The sequence below is a fragment of the Leiobunum rupestre genome, chromosome 2 (genome assembly GCF_980474605.1).
Source record: "Leiobunum rupestre chromosome 2, qqLeiRupe1.1.hap1, whole genome shotgun sequence".
Taxonomy (NCBI): domain Eukaryota; kingdom Metazoa; phylum Arthropoda; class Arachnida; order Opiliones; family Sclerosomatidae; genus Leiobunum; species Leiobunum rupestre.
In genome coordinates this window covers 16,592,010-16,614,237 of record NC_143385.1, presented here as the reverse complement: position 1 = coordinate 16,614,237, position 22,228 = coordinate 16,592,010, and the positions used below count along the sequence as shown (strand labels likewise).

The 22,228-nt window shown below is 36.6% G+C and overlaps 1 protein-coding gene across 1 annotated transcript; it reads left to right on the top strand.

Moving 5' to 3' along the window:
• Positions 1 to 17,429: 17,429 nt before the first annotated feature.
• Positions 17,430 to 17,909, top strand: LOC149956235 (uncharacterized). The gene has a single exon (XM_090166811.1). The coding sequence runs from the start codon at positions 17,430 to 17,432 to the stop codon at positions 17,907 to 17,909; it is 480 nt and encodes a 159-aa protein (XP_090022937.1).
• The last annotated feature ends 4,319 nt before the right edge of the window (positions 17,910 to 22,228 follow it).

Here is a 22,228-nt window from a genome sequence, read left to right as displayed (position 1 = left end):
CCCAAGGAGACTGTACTACGGTTTAGCCTTGGCTGCTAGAGCCATTAGCTAAGCCTAATAGCTACTAGCTAGTGGGATTGGATTCGATTTAAAAAGGTGATGTATTATTATTTGTATATCTTTTACCCACAAATTATCAATTGACGACATCAAAACTTTAATTTATGTTATTATCTTTTTAAAGCGCTCCATTCTCGGTCTGAGAGTGTCGAAGGAATGGCAGGAAGTATTGAAAATAAAAGTAAAATTGCTGAATTTACTGTCTTTAAATTTGAATATCAATAAGGTGTTGTAAATTGTCATTCCTTCTCAGGATTCGGATCGGTGTTTTCCAGGGTTAGGTGCTATTGACAGTGACACCTTGTCTTCAACTTCATCCAACCCAGGGACTGATGCTGCTGGCCTTGGGACTCCAATGTCCATAGATAGTGATGATGATATTTCTAGTAATGTCACTTATGTGGAATTTAAACGTCAAAAAGTGCTCCACCCTTACTAGACGGACCAAAAGTGCAAATAAGAGGAGGAACTAGACAACGATCTCCAGCAAGAAGTACTGGATTTACTGGTAGAGGAAGAGCTAGAAAAAGAACATAGAAACTTATTTACGCAGATAGAATTCACAATTTAGACGACAAAATCAATCAAAGTACTAGTAACTCTAAATCCAGGAATCCTATTGAAGATAACCCAGAATTCAATATTGTAGGTGCAGATATTTCAACTGATGACTCTGAATGTGAATCTAATATGGAATCAGTGGAATTTGAAAAGACAATAATTCCGGACGTAAAAAAGCTCTTTCAATCTGGGGGATACAATGCAAGGTACCATTGGATGAAACAATTTGGGGAACATTTCAGCTATGTTGGGCACAAAACTCTTCAGGGAAAGCTAACAAAGACTGCTGTCTTTCAGTGTAATTACTGCAAAGAAGAAAAATATGGCACAAAATCTTTCAATTTCAAGCGTCACCTTACTGTAAGTTAAATTTCAAAATTTTTGTATAGGTTGTTTACATTTCCAACAGGTGTTGCCTCTTGATAAATTTCAGTCTTTCGGTTTAAATCACATCGGGTAGTCATTTTTAAAGTTAAGGGTTGGCCAGACACTAGGTAGTTGAACATTGAGATTATGACTTACAATCACTTCTTATACTGTTATACCTAGTAGTTGTTTTTATAGAGAATATTTGTATTGTTTTTCAGTCAATGCATCCTGATGTGAAAGTTAAGGAGGCCTCTACAAGTGATTATGTTCAGAACACTTTTTTTCGGCACAAAGAAAACCACAAAAAATTGATGTGAACAGCTTGCGACAAAAACTATTTAAGAGTGCAATTGTAGATTGGATTGCCACAGATGGTCTACCTTTAAGTTTTGTAGACAATCTTGGGTTTCGGGTTTTTATGCAGATGTTTTTACCTGATATCAATATACAGACAAGAACAACAGTTGCTCGCGATATACAGAATAAATATGAAAAGGAGGTTTTACCAAACCTTACCAAAATCCTTTCTCCCATCCAAAGTCAATGTCTTCACATATCGCTAGACATATGGACAAGCAAGAGGCAAGATGGTGTCTTAGGTGTGCGATGCCAGTACATCACAGATGAGTGGAAAATCCTCAGTTCAACTTTAGGGTTTGTGCATTTCCCAAGTAGACATACTGGTGAAGAAATCGCCAGGAATTTGATGGACATTATCAATAGAAGGAATCTTAAAGCACACCAGGTAGAGTATATAGTTGCGAAAAATATATTTCAATCTTTAATTGAATATTAATTTTAGGTAGGAATCTCATGGCTGATAACGCATCGAACATGACTAAAGCGTGTAATATGATGTACGTGTTTGATGAGAAAGATGTCACCAGTGTCCTTGAGGAAGAAAATATTGTATTGGGGGATAAAGATGATAATGTTTTGGATACGGGTGATGTTGAAGACATTGCAGAATACCTGGATGAAGAATAAGTGGTATGTTTTCACTTCTTGTTAATTTTATTAAATATACTAAGTAAGATGATGTTTTATTCAGAATCCGATATAGAAAAAATAGGTGAGATATTTTTAGACCGGATTTTAAGAAAACCACCGAGACTGGGTTGTTGTGCCCAAACTTTACAGCTCAAATTTTTACTTTTTTAAGATACTTGGTTTTCAAACTAAGGTAACAATTTGAAAAACCATATCATTGTAAATTTTAATTTGTTTATCTTTGACAGACGCAGTTTTTCTCTGATCTTCAGAAGATTGTTCTAGAAGCGTCTTCGGGAAATGAAGAAATTCATCCTCCTACAAATTTCACGCGCACACGAATTACAGATCTTTTAACTCTCTTGAAACCTATTCGAAATGCAACAGATGTCCTTCGGGGAAGTTTTCCGACGTCCAACCTTGTGATAATGAAAATCGTTGCAACGTTTAATGCCAATTACGATATTCCAATAAAAACCTATTTCCCAGATCTAAAAGCACATCTCCTTTTAGGTCTGTCTAATAGGTTTCAAAGTATTTTAGCAAATAAGCATTATGTTATTGCCTCAATTTTGGACCCTCAACAAAAATTACGAATGTTTCAAGGTAAAATATTTTGGCTTTAGTTTAGTTTTGTGTAGTAATAATGTATCTAATTTTTCCAAGATGCATTTTGTAATCCAATTTGGAACCAAGAATTTAAGCTAAGTAGTCTAAATGAAACCTCAGCTCTGGAAATATTCAATAAGGAATTCAAACGCATGGCTAAGAAAGAACCTCAAGATCAAAGCGTTTCAGAAAATGACCTACAAAGAACTGATATGCAATGTGGATTAGATAGTACCGACGATTATAACGTCCTCAACAAAAAAATACTCTAGCAAGAGATGTGAGAATTTCTGAAGTAACTAACCCAAGTTCAGTTATTTATTTTTTGAATAAAACAATATCTGTAGTATTTTTACCTTAAATAAAATATGTTGGCTACTTACGTATAAAATAATCTAAATTTTAAAAATTACAACTTTATTTACGCAATAAAAGCTATAATTAAAAGCATATTTTACCTATGTCATTTAAATACGGCGACGACAACTAGTTTCGCGTCTCTTCAGGCGCATCTTCAAGGCTAAATTCTAGAGCGGGCTTGAAAGTTCGGTTTTTAACTCCGTCACGTGATTTCATAGAGGGCGCGTCACACAATTTTTTTAAACCAAAGTTCCGCGATCGCGACGCCTGGTCCGTTATCTCTATTTAATGCAATTTGTTTTTTTTTCTATGTTTTAAAATTTCCAAAGATTCGCGTACATTTAATTTAATACTATTGTCAAACATTACAATATTTTTTACGTTTACAAAATCGATTACGTGGATTCAAATTAAAATGTTCAGCGAGCGCGGAAGAGTAGTACTTGTTGTTTTTACGTCGTTTTTATGCTCATTGGTGCGGAATTTCAGATTTCGTCTTGTTTGGCCGATGTCGAGTTGCAATTACAATTTATCTGATAGATGCCAAATTTGTTGTTAGCTGGAATTTTGTCCTTGAGAGACCCTACTATATCTCGAATTTTATTAAGAGGTTTGAACACTGGTTTCATATTGACCTGTTTAAATAAGTTGCCAAAAGAGTTAGCTATTGGTGGTATAAAAGGAATGACTGCGATGTCTTTTAATTTAAAAGCTAATTGTAATTTGGTTTGCTTGAGAATTTGGTTATGGTATAGTATCCGATCTATCCCTCTATAAGAATCATGGGGTTAAAACCTCTATCGGCAGCGATGGCTTTGATGAGACACAGTTCGTCTTTAAGTATGTTATCGTTAGAACATATTATCGCTGCTCAATTTATATATGCGTAAAATGCAGTTAATTTTTGGGAGTAAGGGTGACAGGAATTCACGTGTGGGGGCATGGCGACAGAGAAAGGTTTTCTGTAAACACTAGTTATAATAGTGTTATTGGATTTTGAATTCAAAGATCAAGAAGATCATCTTTGAAACCAGAAACTATTGAAAAGTTATTGCTGATAAAAGAAAGCCGTAAAGATTACATAAATACGGTTATTTCTAAAAGTAAATGATCACAAGCTACGGCCTACGCGCGTATAATTTAAAAGTAATAGTCGAGGTAATAGTATGTTGGATAAATAAATAAGTTCAAGTTGGACTAATCTACTTATTCGCTAATTTTATCATCCGGAGAAATAAATATCAGAGTAGTAAATAGGTGGGAAATTTTGTTTCGCCAGTGACTGATGAGCAGCAGAAGCCACGCCTTCGGAATCGGGGTTGTATCGCCATCTCTATGCAGATGGAAACAACTAAGATAAAATAGGAATATAGTTGCTGAACTTACTGCTGCATAGAGAAAGCGTTAGAAAAAATTAACCCCGCCTCCGAGGGTGGGGCTTCTCCATCCCTTCAGCCACTGCCCACTGGTGAAACGTCACTTGTCACTCATTTACCATTCCTGTATTTATTCCAAGGTTTGGTCATAACCATCAGATTGGTTATTTTATTTCTTGTTAAAGAAAAAAGTTAAAATAATAAAGATGAATAATAGGCTAACGCTTGGATGAAGTTTCGTTTTTATCGCTCCTAAGTGAAATAATAATTATGGCATTGCTAATTGTGCCAAACTCAATACCAATTTATCGGCCAAACTTTTTTGGACAGTTGGACAGCTTGGACTTGCAACGGAACTGAGTAGTATATTAAAAGACTGGAATGAGCCCCGCGAGTTATGCAAATTATTATGAGCTTAGGGCGAGCCCTTGTTAGTAACAGAAATAAGTATGAGCCCGAGACAAGCTCAAATGCTTAGGGAGAGGAATTGTGAGTTCGAGACGAGTTCTCGTATTTAGTTTTAAAAAAAATGACCCCGAGACGAGCTCTCGTACTTAGAAAAAAAACTATTAGCCCGTGACGAGCTCTCGTATTAAGTTTAAAAAAATATGATCCCGAGACGAGCTTTTGAATTAAAGAAAAAAACTTATGAGCCCTAGACGAGCTCTCGTGTTTTTGCGGAAATTATGGGGAGAACGAGATGAGACTAAGGCCAATCAAAACGTTTGGTGAGACTGAGCCCGAGACCAAGTCTTGGTGTGCAGCTATGTATAACGGCGACGGGAAATTATTCTCGTAAATTTATTGCGCGGCCTTAGGGAATATTCTTTTAACCAAATTTCGATAAACTATCGTTTAATTAAAATCGGCCCGATTCCGTTAAAATTATAAACCAAAAAGCGAACGGTCGTTATAATACCCTCTGTAGATATTTCTTTCATTAAAATTTGCTTCGTATTATATTCAACTGATCAACTTGTACTGTAAAAAGGGTTTAATTCAATTGTGCATTGTTATAGTACGTCTAACTCACTGTTGTAACTATTTAACTCTGATATTCTGAATAAATTAAAAATGGTCATTTCGTCTCAATTATTTTAATTATAATTAAAATTTTATACCGGGCGGGATAGAACTGGGATAACATTTTTAACAAATAACTCTAAATTGCGGAGATATATCTTTAAGGGTTATCTCGAAATTAATACCACTAGGGGCAATTCTTCCGAGGAGAGGTATATTTTGGCTTGCCAACTTGTTAGATTTAGTTTGAGGAACGCGTTGCAGGTTTGCTGTGAATAGCTCAAACAAACTTAACACAATTGAAGGATTGTGTGTATTCTGACCGTCGTACGTCTTGTTTTCTCTAATATGCAAAAAAATCCCAGAATTTTTAATTTAGCGATCGGGTGAGTTCAGTATCGTTTCTGTAGTATTTTTTAACGCCGAGTTGAATGTGACTAGGTCAAAGAGTTTCACAGTTATGATCAAAATTACATTAACAAACGTGGTTTTTTCTAAATGAGGTATGGATATATCAAAAACTTAGTCAAGACCAACCATATTTTCGCAGGTCCGTAGGATTTATCATTTCCGAGTTATATCTAAAATACTAAATATGTGCGGAACATATGCAAATTATGAGTTTTATTTTTGGAACTGGTAAAATACACACCAACTAATTTGAAACGCGTATGTTCAGATTATTGATCTATTAAATTGTGAAAATAATACAGCATGTAGTAAATACTAAAAGTTTTTAACTGTGCAATAGACAAAGCAGTTTGCAGTAAAATATACAGGGATGATTAAAATTCCTGTAATTTTAACGCGAATGCACTTGTTAAAATAACGGGACCACTAGTAAAAACTAACGGGGATTTTATTATATTTAGAGAAACACTATCTCGTTAATTTTACTTGAAAGATGTGATTTATAACGATAAAAAAACATAATCACTTGTAAATTTTACGAGAACCACCTGGCTTCACCGGTTTCCAGGTAGTTCTTGTAAATTCAACGTGACATTTTTCCTAAGTGTATTCTCCCAGATTTAAATTTCTATTCTCCAAGAAATCAAGTTCTATTCTCCCAATAATAAATTTCCATTCTCCCAGTATTAAATTTATATTATCCCTGTAATAAAATTATATTCTTCCAGTAATAAATTTATTTTCTTCCAGTTATAAATTTATTTTCTCCCTGCAATAAAGTTCAAATCTCCTGGTAATAAAATTCAAATCTCCCAGTAATAAATTTCTATTATCCAAGTAATAAAGTTCAATCATCCCAGTAATAAATTTATTTTCTTCCAGTAATAAATTTATTTTCTCCCTGTAAAAAATTTAATTTCTTCCAGTTACAAATTTATTTTCTTCCAGTTATATTTCTTTTCTTCCTGTAATAAATTTAATTTCTTCCAGTTATTAAATTTATTTTATTCCAGTTATAAATTTACATTATCCCAGTAATAAATTTATGTTCTCTCAGTAATTAATTGATGTTATCTCAGTAATAAAGTTATATTATCCCAGTATTAAATTTATATCATCCCTGTAATAATTTTATATTCTCCCAGTTATAAATTTATTTTCTTCCAGTTATATTTCTTTTCTTCCTGTAATAAATTTAATTTCTTCCAGTTATTAAATTTATTTTCTTCCAGTTATTAAATTTATTTTCTTCCAGTTATAAATTTACATTATCCCAGTAATAAATTTATGTTATCTCAGTAATTTATTGATGTTATCTCAGTAATAAAGTTCTATTATCCCAGTATTAAATTTATATCATCCCTGTAATAATTTTATATTCTCCCAGTTATAAATTTATTTTCTTCCAGTTATATTTCTTTTCTTCCTGTAATAAATTTAATTTCTTCCAGTTATTAAATTTATTTTCTTCCAGTTATTAAATTTATTTTCTTCCAGTTATAAATTTACATTATCCCAGTAATAAATTTATGTTATCTCAGTAATTTATTGATGTTATCTCAGTAATAAAGTTCTATTATCCCAGTATTAAATTTATATCATCCCTGTAATAATTTTATATTCTCCCAGTTATAAATTTATTTTCTTCCAGTTATATTTCTTTTCTTCCTGTAATAAATTTAATTTCTTCCAGTTATTAAATTTATTTTCTTCCAGTTATAAATTTACATTATCCCAGTAATAAATTTATGTTCTCTCAGTAATTTATTGATGTTATCTCAGTAATAAAGTTCTATTATCCCAGTATTAAATTTATATCATCCCTGTAATAATTTTATATTCTCCCAGTTATAAATTTATTTACTTCCAGTAATAAATTTCCATTATCCCAGTAATAAATTTATATTCTCCCGGTAATAATTTTTTTCTAGGAAACAGTCTACCTCGTCGTTCAGTGGGATTATAAATTCCAATGTTAAAAAACTAGCGCTTCTCTCGGCGCGATCTCACTCAGCCCGCCGTCAGCGCTTTCTAGTGAACGAATTATGCCGCCGCTAGGGGAAGTGGCGCTTAAAATTGAGCAGGCTAGTGCCTCGATCGGCCAATCTCGCTCACCGCGCTGTGAAAAATCACTGACTGAGCGAACAAATCGGCGATCACCCTGAGCTGGCTCAATTTCTCTTTCTCGCTTAACAAGACCAACCGACCTTCGTATTTGAAGTGCTCGTTCGTTTCGAGAAGATTTTCAAAAATGAACGCTCACATTGTTTGTCCACCTCTGTATTCTTATCACTTGGATTGTACAATATAAGAGAATTATATAAATATAACTGTCTAATTTTATCTTTAACTCTTTAAATCAACCTGAAAATGATATCTTTCAATTTGCCCCCACCAATATAACCTTAGGTCAAATGATCTACTAATTGTACCTTCGGCAAATACATCAAGAAAAATTAATTCTTTATTTTACACTGGCATTAAATTATATAACTCTTTACCAGAAAAGTTCAAAACTCACTAAACATAACAGGATTCAAAAAGTAAATAAAAAACTATCAGGGAATTATAAAATTAAAATATAACAATTTCAATTCGAAATATAATAATAATCACAGAATCCTTAAACTAAACGATGTGTACTACCTATTAACGAATCTTTTTTTTTAAATAAAGTATTCTTTGTTAGAAGAATAAATGTAACCCAAAAGCCGTTCTCTGTCGGGTTCAAGGCCTAAAAGTCTTTTAAGACTTGGCCATATGTCTCTTTTTTTATTTTGTTTTGGCAATATGAAATAAAATTTGATTTTTGATTTTGATAAAACATCGTAAAGGAAATCGCCAAGAAGTAATATTTCCGAAAGCCAGGTACTGTAAGTTACTGTTTGTTTGGTGCTTTTTGATATAATGGAAACAGAACGTCGTGTTTTTGTTAAGCTTTAATATGTCAAAAAAATAAACCTGGTTAAAAGGAAACAGTTGTTGCACACCGTACCGGTTTTCATTATTGCAAGCTAAATGGTACGTTAACATCGAAATTTCGAATTCGCAAGGGTATAAGGTTGGTATCCCTTGTCCTCCTACTTCAATTGGTCACCACTGGTGACTCACCAGAACCATTTTTGTGTCATGGCAGGATTGTAGAAGCTGGTGGGTACAAGAACGTCCCTGGCGGAATCCCAATTGCGGGGCTGGTATTACGGAATTAGCATGTAGGAACGTATTGAAAGCTTCTCGGAAACTATGGATTCCGGTAACTTGCCAATGATAGACGTCGGAAGATCAATACGCTTTCCAGACCCTTTAGAGACTGGAATGACATTAGTAAGCTTCCAACTCGAGAAAGCGAAGACGTCGAGAGCGAAAAGTTAAAAAGCTTCACAAGGGATCAATAATAGCTGAAGCCATAATCTTGAGAAGTCGAGGAGTTATACCATCTGGTCCGCAGTTAGGCCAAAGGAACATTTGTTGCGTCAACTGAGGAAAACGATAAACCATTATCCGAAGGTCTAGGGTAAGGTAGAGTTCAGTCAGGGTCCAACTTGTAAAACTATGGTCAAAGAAATCTCCAAAGGACATGAAAATTAACATGTCACAAAATTGACACATTTTCGAAGAGCGTCCTAATGAAAAAGAATGTGACTTCTTAATTTGGACATACCATCGTTACCGGAACCAAAAATAAATCTGTGGGCTAAAGAAGCTACGGTTATTCCTTCCACCGAATTATATTCGTAGACCTGATATCCCGCGAGCCGGGATTTCATAACCATGAGCTGTACATTGAAGCAAGCGTTAGAATGAAACCTGGAAGCGAATATTGCATACCAGTACGATCTGTCTGCTCGATTGTTAGCGAAAGAGAAACGTATCTGCCAATTTTCAACGTATCTGATAACGAAATAAAGATTAAGGCTGATCAGAAGATGGCGCGCCCAGTGGCGTAGCTGATGGTTCGCAGGGCCCGCGGTGCGGTGGGCCTTGAGTTTCGGGGGTCCTCGAGCTTCGGAGATGGGGGGCGCTAACTATAAAAAAATTAAAAAGGGAGGCCTCATAGAGATTTTTGCGGGGGGGGGGCTCTGAGTTTTCAGCTACGCCACTGGGCGCGCCGACAAATTTACGTCCAGTAATCGAAGCTGAACATGGAGATTGTACACGATTGCCGCTTCCATCGGAAGTAATCATTACAGGAGCTGATGTTTCCAACGACACAGGCGCGTAGGAACGTTTTGGATTAAGGGTGGTACAGTTGGAATATGGAATTTGGCGCCCCTTTTAATCTTTATCAAAATACATTTTTAGCGCCCCTTTCCAATTTCAAAAGGGGTATATGGTTCCCCTGTAACCCTCTGTGCTACGCCACTGTAACGATAGTTACGACACCCGTAAACTCTTAAAAAGGTTGGGTCAAATGGGTAAAATTTTATCCAAAACTATTTGTCCACTATTGCACCTATCCAGAAGTAGGGCAAACCATAAAATACCCAAATTGGTATTAAAGGCAAAACAAAGTATTGAAATTCAGCAATCCCGCACTTAAAGGAGAATATCGCCCCCTTTTTTAGCGCGCTTGAAAAACCAAAAGAGTGCTTACGTTAAAATTGGTGAATAAGATTACGGTAAAAAAAGCGAATATGATTGGGATATAATAGGTAAATAAGTATTTTTCGAAATTACATTTTATCAGAAGTACATAATATACTCTAATTCTATTGGTTTAAAATCTATAAAATCAATTTCTAATTGCTTAGTACTTTTTCGTAAATAATAACTCCGTTACTGCTACAAACATAATTTGAATTGGATTTAAGGTTTAGATTTTGAGCCTAAATAATAAATAACCGGGTTTGTTTTCTTTGAGTCTTGTTTGAAAACAGCCAAGATTGAAAACACAAGCTTTTTAGTTCCACATCGACATATATATATATCGAAGTGGGACTATTGATATGGACGGAATGTCCTTAAGTGTTTGTTGTTGTTGTTGTTTGTTTGTTTGTTTGGCGTGGAAAGCGACGACACGGTAGATGGAGCTGCGAAAAATAATTGAAAATTATATAATTATACTCCGCGGCAAACAATGACAAATCCTATTAAATTCCGAATAAAATAATCTGCTGACCAATTTTACTGACAATCGCCATATTTAAAAACCTTATTAAAAAACCATAGTGCCGATTTCAGACACGAGATGGTGTTACTATTTCCAGATTTGAATCGTTTTTGGGGCGGAAAGTGGGGAGGTAGGACTGTAAGGGGGGAAGAGTTTGTAGCAAACGTATTTTTGGCTGGCAATGATAGTTCTATGTAAGAGAACTATCCCTGTGAGTTATTGTTAATCCATGCTCGGCCTCAGCCTCGGCCCGAGGCAGTTTTTCGACCCTTGTTCGATCCTTGTGGGTACCCCGCGGTTTCCAACCGCCAAATTAAAAAAAAAATAAACCATGGTTTTTTATACAGCCAACCGTACGATCACGATGATATTAAAGAATTTTTGAGTTAAAAACAGATGATATTGATTTGATTGTTACGTTTTAGCACTTAATCCGGAAGATAAATCCATTTAATGCGAAAGGTAGGCGTTTAACATAAAGATCATCTTCTTCATTACCTTTTATGGGACAAATTCTTAAGGACTCAAATTCAGGGGCGCCCGCAGAAAGTTTTCCTAATAAAAAGGGGGAAGGAACTTCATACCTTTATTAGTGCATTTATAGCTCATAAAAGGGGGGCATTTGCCCCGTTCCTCCCCCCATTGCGGGCGCCCACGCTCAAATTAAATAATCCTGACCAACTGAAGGATAATTCCATCTCAAAAGAAAGAAATTAAAGGTATTTTTGACGATAGGAGAGCCCATCCACCATCCTTTAAATATTGAAGTTGAACTTGTGAAGCAGACTTTTCTAAACCCGTGGCAAAATTATCACTATGACTATTTGAATATTTTATCGTAATCTTATTAACCTATTTTATCGTAATATAATTCACCTATTATATCGTAATCTTATTCACCTATTTTAACGTAAGCTTATTTACCTATTATATCGTAATCTTATTCACCTATTTTAACGTAAGCTTATTCACCTATTTTAACGTAAGCTTATTTACCTATTATATCGTAATCTTATTCACCTATTTTAACGTAAGCTTATTTACCTATTATATCGTAATCTTATTCACCTATTTTAACGTAAGCTTATTCACCTATTTTAACGTAAGCTTATTTACCTATTATATCGTAATCTTATTCACCTATTTTAACGTAAGCTTATTTACCTATTATATCGCAATCTTATTCACCTATTTTAACGTAAGCTTATTCACCTATTTTAACGTAAGCTTATTTACCTATTATATCGTAATCTTATTCACCTATTTTAACGTAAGCTTATTCACCTATTTTAACGTAAGCTTATTTACCTATTATATCGTAATCTTATTCACCTATTTTAACGTAAGCTTATTCACCTATTTGAACGTAAGCTTATTTACCTATTATATCGTAATCTTATTAACCTATTTTAACGTAAGCTTATTCACCTATTTTAACGTAAGCTTATTTACCTATTATATCGTAATCATATTTACCTATTATATGGTAATCTTATTCCCCTATTTGGACGTTATCTTTTTTACCGATTATATCGTAATCTTATTAAACTATTTTGCCGTAAATTTCAGACACGGTTTTAACCTTGTTAATTTTTTTATGATCAGCGTAATGAGTGAGCTAAGAATAAATTTAACAACTATTTAAATATTGAATCACTGTCTATTTCAAGCACTCTAAAAGTAAAACTAAATAGATGATTAGAATTTCACGCCCCGTTAAAGACAATCCAAAGTATGGAAATTCAACAATCCCGCCCTTTAAGAAGAACATCGCGCCCTTACTTAGCGCGCCACAAAAACCAAAAGAGTGCAATATTCAGCGTCCCGAAGGTGGCCCGCTTCCGAAAGGGGGAGAACGTCGAAAAAGGGGGAACCAGTTTTACCAAGAGTGAATTAATGTTAGCTGAGAACATGCAGGCGCAACTGTAGTTCCCACTTTTATGTTGTAACGGCGCGTGGTGTGTTCCCTCTTACTGTCTGCCGCCGTTAGCCTTAAAAAGCTACGGGCCACTATCGTTGAATCACGAGGCGATCCGGGTTAGAGTTCTTAAATTACCGTAATTTAGGAAAACAGTATATTACGCGGTAATTTACAGCGTAATTTACCGTGTTGCGGTAAATTACCATAATTTTATTTTTTTTTAAAAAAGGGTTTTTTTACGATTAAAACAAGAAGTACAAAGAAGAAACGCTTTTATTGGTTAAACAAATCGCATTTACCGGGCTTCACAGTTTGTTGCTCAAAATATATTATGAGACCGTGGAAGGATGAAGGCGACGGTGGAGGTGACCATACACAAGGTAGCAGTGGGAAGTATACACGATTCCGGAAATTCCACACCCCAGATGTTTGCAGACGTTGAAGGTGGCCTTGCAGTAGTATTCCGCATCGGAAAGGAGTTACATCGAGAGGTCATTCACAATGTCTAGCATATCAGAGATTTCGCTTGTAATGTTTTTTCGTTAAAAAGTGCAGTTACGAGAACAATAGCTTGGAAATTAGAGCTTCGGAAAAGTCACGCGGCGTGTACGAGAATGGTGAGGGAACACAAAAAATGCGTCGACCTGGGAAGGTCTAGCACCTATTCCGTCTGGACATCGAGAATATCCGTACATCTGGCGGCTGATCCAAATAATGAAAGAAAGGCAGATCTCCAAGTCTGGCACAAGCGCTTTGTTCATCAAGATAAGCGTCACGTTTCAGCTACGCTAAAGAAACTCTACTATGAAGTGGTTGAGTCGAAGATTGTCAAGCGCTGAAAAGCCTGTATGTACAGCAAAATGACCATACACAGTTTTAGCACTCGTCTGGACCGGATTCAATCTAATCTCTGGAGACTATCGCCAACACCGTTTATGAAGGGCAAGAGATACTACCTACTCCTTAAGGATGAATACTCAGGCTTAAGGGTCACGTATTTTCTGGCGAAGAAATCTGATGTGGTCGACAGTTTTAGAGACTTTATTGCTCTATGTAAAACCCACGGGTACACTGTTCGAGAGTTGGTAACCGGCAATGGTACTGAGAACGTACACGACGAGTTACACCAGATGAAATCTCGAGTAAATACCATAAACCCCAGATCCGAACGGGGTAGCCAAAAGAGATAACCGAACGATTATGGATTCCGTCCTATCGATGTTAGTGTACATGTTAATTCAGATCTCCCACCAAAGCTGTGGGGCCTACGCGGTTAATACCAAGACGTATGTATTAAACTCAACGGCTCCGACACGTATTGCCGGGAAGACACCGTATGAGCTATCGACTGGGAAGACGAATTCGTCCATTAACCACCTTTGATTTTTCGGAACAGAATGCTTCGTTCACAGTCCAAAGGTGTAGAAAGAAACTGGGGAAGAAATCCTATAAAGGTGTGATCGCCGGCTACGAAGAAAATTCCGATGGATAACGAGTCTACGTTCCTGAGCTCAGATGTCTTACGGTCTCGGGACGGTCGGTTCAGTCCCGAGAAATTCGTTGTGGAAACGTGGATTCCTGGTTCGGAAGATGCCTTTAGCCAGGGTGAGCGGTCGACGAACTCTCATGATGCAACATCGGAATCAGATGAGAGGGGGGATAACGCGACTACCAGATCCGTCAGGTCAAGAGATGATGTGACTACCAAATACGTCGAGAAACGAGAAGTCGCAGATACCTTACCCATCGAACTACCCAAAACATGTCCAACTCGAGCAGACGGCCCTGTCCAGCGGGATCGCTCGACGCCGAGGAAGCCATTATGTAGTGTCTGCTCTCCTCCTCCTCCTGCAACGCTTTGCCAAAACAGTTCTTTCCGATCTTGAAAAGAGCGATGGACAAACACGGAGTCTACGACTTGATCACTCCCCCACGGTGAACGTAAAATTATTCGGAACAAATGGTTTTTCCGTGTGAAAACAGATGAAGGTGGAACAATCACTGTTGAGGTTTTTATCGTATTTTAACTGCCTAAAGATCGAACTTAAAACTTATAAAAGAAAGCGCAATCAGTCTAAACGAAACTGTTTTTATTGAGTTCGGTAAATAACAAAAGAAATACAATCTACTATGTACAAGTATATGTGGGTGTGAGTGCGCGTTACTAACAAAGTCTACCGAGCGAGAGGTTAGAGGGAGAAAAAAAGAAAACCAAGGAGGATTAATACAAAGGGAAAAAACAAGTATACATACATAACATTTCCAACAATCACGAAACACAAGGCTAGAGTTCGGCAGTAGTGTGTTCAGCAAAGGATTCATTAATAAATACAACCCGGATAAAGCCTACGTTCCGAATGAAGATATCTTCCCGAAACTATTACCGGCAGAGCCTTTCCATCGTTACGCCGGAAGTTAAATCAACACGCGTATGGCAAGGTCTTCATCGTAGGCAAGTGTTGAAGAAATGAAAAAAAAACCAACCGATATTCAAATTACGCTACACCGTTTCTTTATGTAGCTAGGGTGTTTGTAAACAAGAGAACGTTTTACTGATAATAACCTACTTTGTTTTCTAATATGTTGTATATATATTCGAGGGGTAAGTCACTCTCGGATGACCTGTACACCGAGTTCTCGTACTTAGTACTGCTAAAGATACGGATTTTAAAGAGTGCATGAACTCTTATAAGCACAGTCAAAGGTACGACAGTGTACACCGAGTTCGCGGAGTCACTAACCCCTCGTATATATCGAACCAGTAGAATTTTAACCTAGTTCAATACGGTATACAGTCTGATTCTCTAGTACTTCTGTACCTTACAAATAATGTCGTCTTAAAAAATAATACTTTAGATTTACTTATAACTTGGTTTATTTCAATAACTGTCGGGACAAGTAGCATAGTCCTGTAATCCAAAGCGTTTTGGAGACAGATAATGTGGACGGCCTTGTGAGAACAAACAACATTCCACCAACGGGTGGTTGTAATACTTCCGCTACGGGTGTCTCATCCATATCCCCAATTATCACCCCGTTAATGGTGTGGCCGTCACACAAATCTCACCCTTGATTAATCAATTGTTCGAGCAGACTAAATGATGTCCCACACATTCTAGTCACTAATAAAAAATTCATTTACTATACTATGAGTTTAAAACTGCCATACATTTAAATATTGAATTTAAAATCACTAAACTATTTCAAGAACTCTAAAAATAAGAATAAAGCGAAAATTGGAATTTCCCGGCTAATTAAAGATATACAAAAATATTCCACTAGATTTGTAAGTCAAAAATTTGTGTTTTCTAAGAAAACAATCAGTTAATTGCATAGAAAAACTTTAAAAAGGTTCTTTTGTGATTGAAATTTGACCCAAGTATCTAAAGAAACACCATTAAAAACCCACTATATTTACAAGTGAAAAATTGGCATTTTCTAAAAAAAAATCAGTTGATCCTATAACAAGCACTTAAAGAAAAAGTTATTTTGTTATAGAAAATTGACCCAAATATCTAAAGAAAAACCATTAAAAATCCAAGGCAAAACTATAGAGATAAAACGTGGGTTCAATCAATCAATCATTTTTATTTATTTTCTTTCCAGAAATTATTAAGTAGTACAAACGTTTCGGGGGGCCAAGTCAGCTAGCGACTTATAGGGTTTTCTATAGACACATTTTTATAATGGCAAGACGTAAGAAAAACACAAGCTGGAAGACAACTGCGAAGACTAGGCTGGATGGTTGATTATGTAATTGATGATAACGAACCCGTGTAATTTGGCGACGGTCGAAGACTACACGAAGTTGGACCCACAAACAACGAGAGAGGCAGTAACTTCGCAGAATTCGAAACAATGGAAAGAAGCTATGACTGAGGAAGCCGGAAATCTTTTAGGACATGAGACGTTTGAATTCGCCGAAAGGCCAAAACATCGTAAAACTATAAGAGCAAAATGGGTTTATAAAAGCAAGTACGACGAAGCTGGAAAGATCGCCAGATACAGAGCGAGACTGGTGGCTTTGGGTAACACTGAAAGACCAGGTCTTGATTATGACCAAACCTACGCTCCGGTAGTACAGATGAAAACAACTCGTCTACTATTTGGTATCGCAGCCGAAAGAAATTGGAAGATACATCACTTGGATAAAGTTGGATATAACCGCGGCGTATTGAAAAGCTGACCTAGAAGAAGAAGTCTGTATGGGAGTTCCCAATAACATCGACGAATTATCAGGAGAACTACGTAAAACGTTCCCAAATATACCAACTAGTAAATAACTCGAAGAGAAGGAGTTCGTTCCCAGATTACGCAAGAGCATTTACGGCTTAAATCAAGTCGTCAGTGAAACAGGCATTTGGATGGAGTACTACAAGCTGAAGGGCTCAAGCGCTCTCGCGCATATCCCTGTGTCTATTATCAACCACGTAGAAAATTGATAATTACAACCTACGTGGACGATGAAGTTCTCTATGGAACGGACGAAGAAATCGAACGAATGAAGATTGCGCTAAGAAAACACCTAGAAGTGAACGACCTTGGTGAGATTCGTAATATCTTATCAATGAGAGTTAAGAAAACTGAAGATGGATATTTGTTGGACCAAATTCGTTACACGACCGAGCTTCTTTAAGCAATGGGAATGTTTAACTCGAAGAGTGCAGAGCCACCACTTTGCCTAGTTACAAAGTACACTAAAGGCGAAGACGGTCAGGAACTAGACGAAGAAAGAGCATCGCTCTATAGACACGTTATTGGAAGTTTGCTTTATTTAGAAACTCACATGAGACCGGATTTGGCTTTCGCCGCAACTCACATTAGTCAAAAACCCTATAACGAACACTGGACTGCAATGAAGCACCTGCTACGTTATTTGAATGGAACTAAGAATCGAGCTCTATATTTTAGAAGAACAGGGACGAAAGTCGAAATCTTTACTGACGCAGATTGGGGTTCAGACGCGTCTGATAGAAAATCGTTCAGTGGTTACGCGGTGAAACTAGGCGGGGCTTTAAGCACGGTCGAAGCCGAATTCGTGGCACTTAAAATTGTTAGTGAAGCAACCAAAGAATGTTGTTTGTTACAAAATTTTACTCGAGGAAATTGGACAAAGTAAATTTATCTGCACAGTAGTGCACACCAACAACCATTAACATTTACAACCAAGGAGCTATAAAGTTAGCGGAGAACCCCGCAACGTCCGACATATCTAAACACATTAGCTTCAGATTGTTTCACGTTCGAGATTTAATTGAGGAGAAGAAAGTCAAGCTATCGTATTAGCTCTATTTAAAAAAAAATGTACGTTCTCGTGCTTCCACTATCCAGAATACGCCGTACTGGATAGGGAGGGCCAGAAACTACCTCGTTAGACATTGCTATCTTCGCTGTCGCTGGTTGAAGAAAGACTTTCCCCAACTGACTTGTGACAAAGGATAGTTCAATAGTTGTACTGAATCTGTCGCTGGACGAACTTCTGGGTGAGCTTCATTCTAGTTGTCCCGGAATTTTGTATTCTCGCTATCGACTGCTCAAACAGATACGTGATGATTCTGCTTACATTTCGGGCATTATTTCTTCTTGGGACAGTTCCGCGTGAGATGTCTCTTTTCCAGGCCGACGTAACATGTTCCTTGTCTCCTTAATGACCTTCGCCGTTCTTCAACAGTAAAACGGGAGCACTCTTCTCGTTTGTGGTCATACTGCCCGCAGAAACAGCAGCCTTCCTTCCTTTCATTGCCGTATACTGTTAACGCCGCATCTGATGGTAAATCTTTGATATACCTGTTGACATCTTCCTAGTATTTGAGAATTGTGGATTACGTGATCTTTCAGCTTCGTAATCAACCGTCGGGCAAGTCGTGTGAGTACTTTCTCGGCATTCAACTTCTTTTCGCAGGAATTTCAGGAGCTCTTCAATATCACGAACGCAGTTGCCAGTATTTCTGCTGAAATCAACTCTTAATTAAATTGAAGATAGCGTTTTCTTCTGTATATTGATATTTTTTTAAAAATTCGACTTTTACACAAAGTAACACAATGAAAGTTACTTCATTAAAACAATAAAGGCACTAAATGTTTCGCACGACGAAGTGAGTGAACGTCGAAACATGTAGTGCCTTTATTGTTTTAATAAAGTAACTTTTATTGTGAAAAAGTCGAATTTAAAAAAAAACAACAACTCTTAAGTTCTGGAGGGAGATTTCTCATCATGAATCGAAACAACAGTGCGCCGTACGTTGCCGAATCTTGCCCCAACGATTGAAGACTTGTCACGTGAATCTCGAATTCATCGTTAAATCTTAAAAATTTTAGTGACTAAATTCGAGGGGCAGGTCACTTCCATTTTGGATGCCTCTTAATCATAGAAAATCTAATTACGATTTAATCACTCTAATCACGATTTAAACGATTTAATTATTCTAATCATGATCTAATATTTTTAATCCGGACTTAATCATTTTAATCCGGATTTAATCATTTTAATCCGGATTTAATCATTTTAATCCGGATTTAATCATTTTAATCCGGATTTAATCATTTTAATCCGGATTTAATCATTTTAATCCGGATTTAATCATTTTAATCCGGATTTCATCATTTTAATCCGGATTTAATCATTTTAATCCGGATTTAATCATTTTAATCCGGATTTCATCATTTTAATCCGGATTTAATTAAGGAAAAGGACCCCGAGCCTTGGATTAACCCGAGGAAATAACATTAATTATAACTTACTGAGTTTAGAGCACACATTGCTGCGATCGGACGATACGACGATACCTTCGCTCGACCACGGCCTACTGCACATGCACTCGCGTTCTCTCGCCCCATAGCGGCCCGCTCAAAGAATTTCAAATCAATGCATTGGCGCGAAACTAAAGTTTAGCGTTTAGTGTCATCGTCGTCCGCCGAGAGCGCTTCCTCCCAACCCTAAAAACGCGTCATTTTACAACCGATTTAACATCATACTCTATCTTGGAGGAATAAAACAAGTATACAGGAGTTGCGGAGAGCTGTGAAATCGGTTTCGTCAGTGACTGTGAACTCGTGCGAGACGGAGGGGTTCAAACGCGACTAGCGCCAGCTGCATACGGAATTTTGCAACTATTCTCATTTTATATCATTGTTTTCGCGTCGTCTGGTTTGTTTTGAAACATTTCTAAATTCTTTGCACCTTTTTCCAAAATGACTCGTATTTGTTTGGGGGAATAAAACAAACCAGACGACGCGAAAACAATGCTATAAAATGAGAATAGTTACAAAATCCCGAATGCAGTTGGCGCTAGTCGCGTTTGAACCCCTCCGAATCGCGCAAGATCACGGTCACTGACGAAACCGATTTCGCAGCTCTCCGCAACTCCTGTATACTTGTTTTATTCCTCCAAGACTCTATGGTGGGAAACTCAACAACTGATGAGTACGTGATGCTAAAAAGTACCTCAAAATTCTTAAAGCTAATTTTTTTAATTTTTAAATTATAATTGAAAGTTACATTTCCATTTATAACCTAAAAAATTAGGTTTCAGTTCAGTTTTTTTCAAATTGTTTAGCCAAAAATTTAACCCTAGATAGTTTTAGCTACAACTTTACCTTGTCTTGTAGCCATTTTTCCATACATATAACTATATAAACTTCATTATCTTCTAAAGAAAATAAAATGTTTATTGAGGTGGAATTTGTTAATTTTTATTATAAATATGTTCTAAGATTTACATTGTTTGAAACCCTTTTAATAATAAGTTCCAACATATATTTATATGGTTTTGAGTTTCATTTTTCAATAAGTCAATGGATTCACTAGATTATACAAACTATTGGAACGTAGTAATACAGTTTACAGGTAATTAGAAAATAAATAATTTTTATTCGACAATTTAGTTACCCTTACTTAACTAGATTAAAATGCTTTTGCGTTGCGTTCCTTATTGCAAATCTAAAAAAGTGATGAAACTCTGCGAGAAAGATGGCTGAAAATCATATCACGTGATAATTAGAAAATAAATGACACATCAGCATCAAGGGTAATATGCAGTTTACACTTTAGTAACACAGATTTTCGTAAAGCTACAGAATTCATCTTTGACATTTTCAAAGAACCTGTAAACAATTTGGATATAAATGCACTGGCGTCTCTAGGCCCTTGGCGGTGGGATATAGTGACCTGAAATTAAAAATTAGCCCACCATAAAAATCTCATAGTAGCCCCTCAAAAATTTAAATAAAGTTTAGTCATTTTCTTTCCTCTTAAAAATCAAGTAACCAAATTCAAACAAATAATATTAGATTTATTGATTAAATTAATCAAATTTCGAATTGGTATTTACTATTCACCACTCCTTGTTTTAATTTAACTATCAGACTAAGGTGGTCTAAAATACCCGAAGCAGAAGTTTGTCATGATTATCTCAATTGTTTTGACCTTCATAGAGGGAGCGATTCCATATTTACGAGAAACTCCTGGAATTTTAACAAATTGAATATTACCTATTGCCGAAACTTTCTACTTTTTACAGTGTGATTTCAATGACACTCATGCTTCAACTTCTGCAAAATTTATCTGTGACAAAATAATTCCACCTTTAGTTTATAATAAACCAGATAATTACAGCTTGTTACGAGAAACTAATAGAACTTACTTTTAAGCCACAAACGAAAAAGTTTATCAAAATGTGACACATTCAATACATCATTTACGGCAGTCATTCCTGGAAATATGCAAATAATAACTTTGTTTAAACATCTCCATATTATTGAGCGGAGCGAGCAAAGCGAGCGTAGCTCTCTTATCAGCGAGTTCTATGGGAAAGTTTTGTCCGTCCGTTAGTAAGTTTATAAGGCCGTCCGTCTGATAGTAAGTTTCAAAGGAGGGGGGGTGCAAGAGAAAGAGGAATGGTATGAGCCACGGGGTTGCGAGAGAGAGAAAGAGAACGAGAGGGTAGGGGGTGCTAGACGGGGATAGGAGCGCGTTGTACGGAAAAGTTTTGTAGAGAAGTGGAGGGGGTGGTAGGGGGCGCTAGAGGCGACGTCAAGTGAACGGTATCCAACTGGCTAATTGGTCGAATTCGTCGTCACTGTCGACGTTAAACTCCAGATCGTCCGAAAGGTTTCTCCTTTTAGAATAACGTTATTTAATAAAAAAAAATATTTTAGAAATTCATTAACGGGAAAAATAGTTACTTTACTGGAGGGGCGGCTGCCTTTTTAACGGGCGTTTTGTGGGCCGGAAAAGTAGTTTTGTGGGCCGGAGAAGTACTGAAATCAACGGCTGCCTTTTTGATGGGTGTTTTGCAAGCCGTCGACGAAGTAGGGAAGCGGGTTGATTTGGTGGTTGTAAGAAGTCGCGCACCAGAATTGCAAAGGGAACGTCTAAGAATACCCCTGTAGCACATGAAGTCGTTTTAGGGTCGGGATACGGTCGAAAAGTCGCTTTAT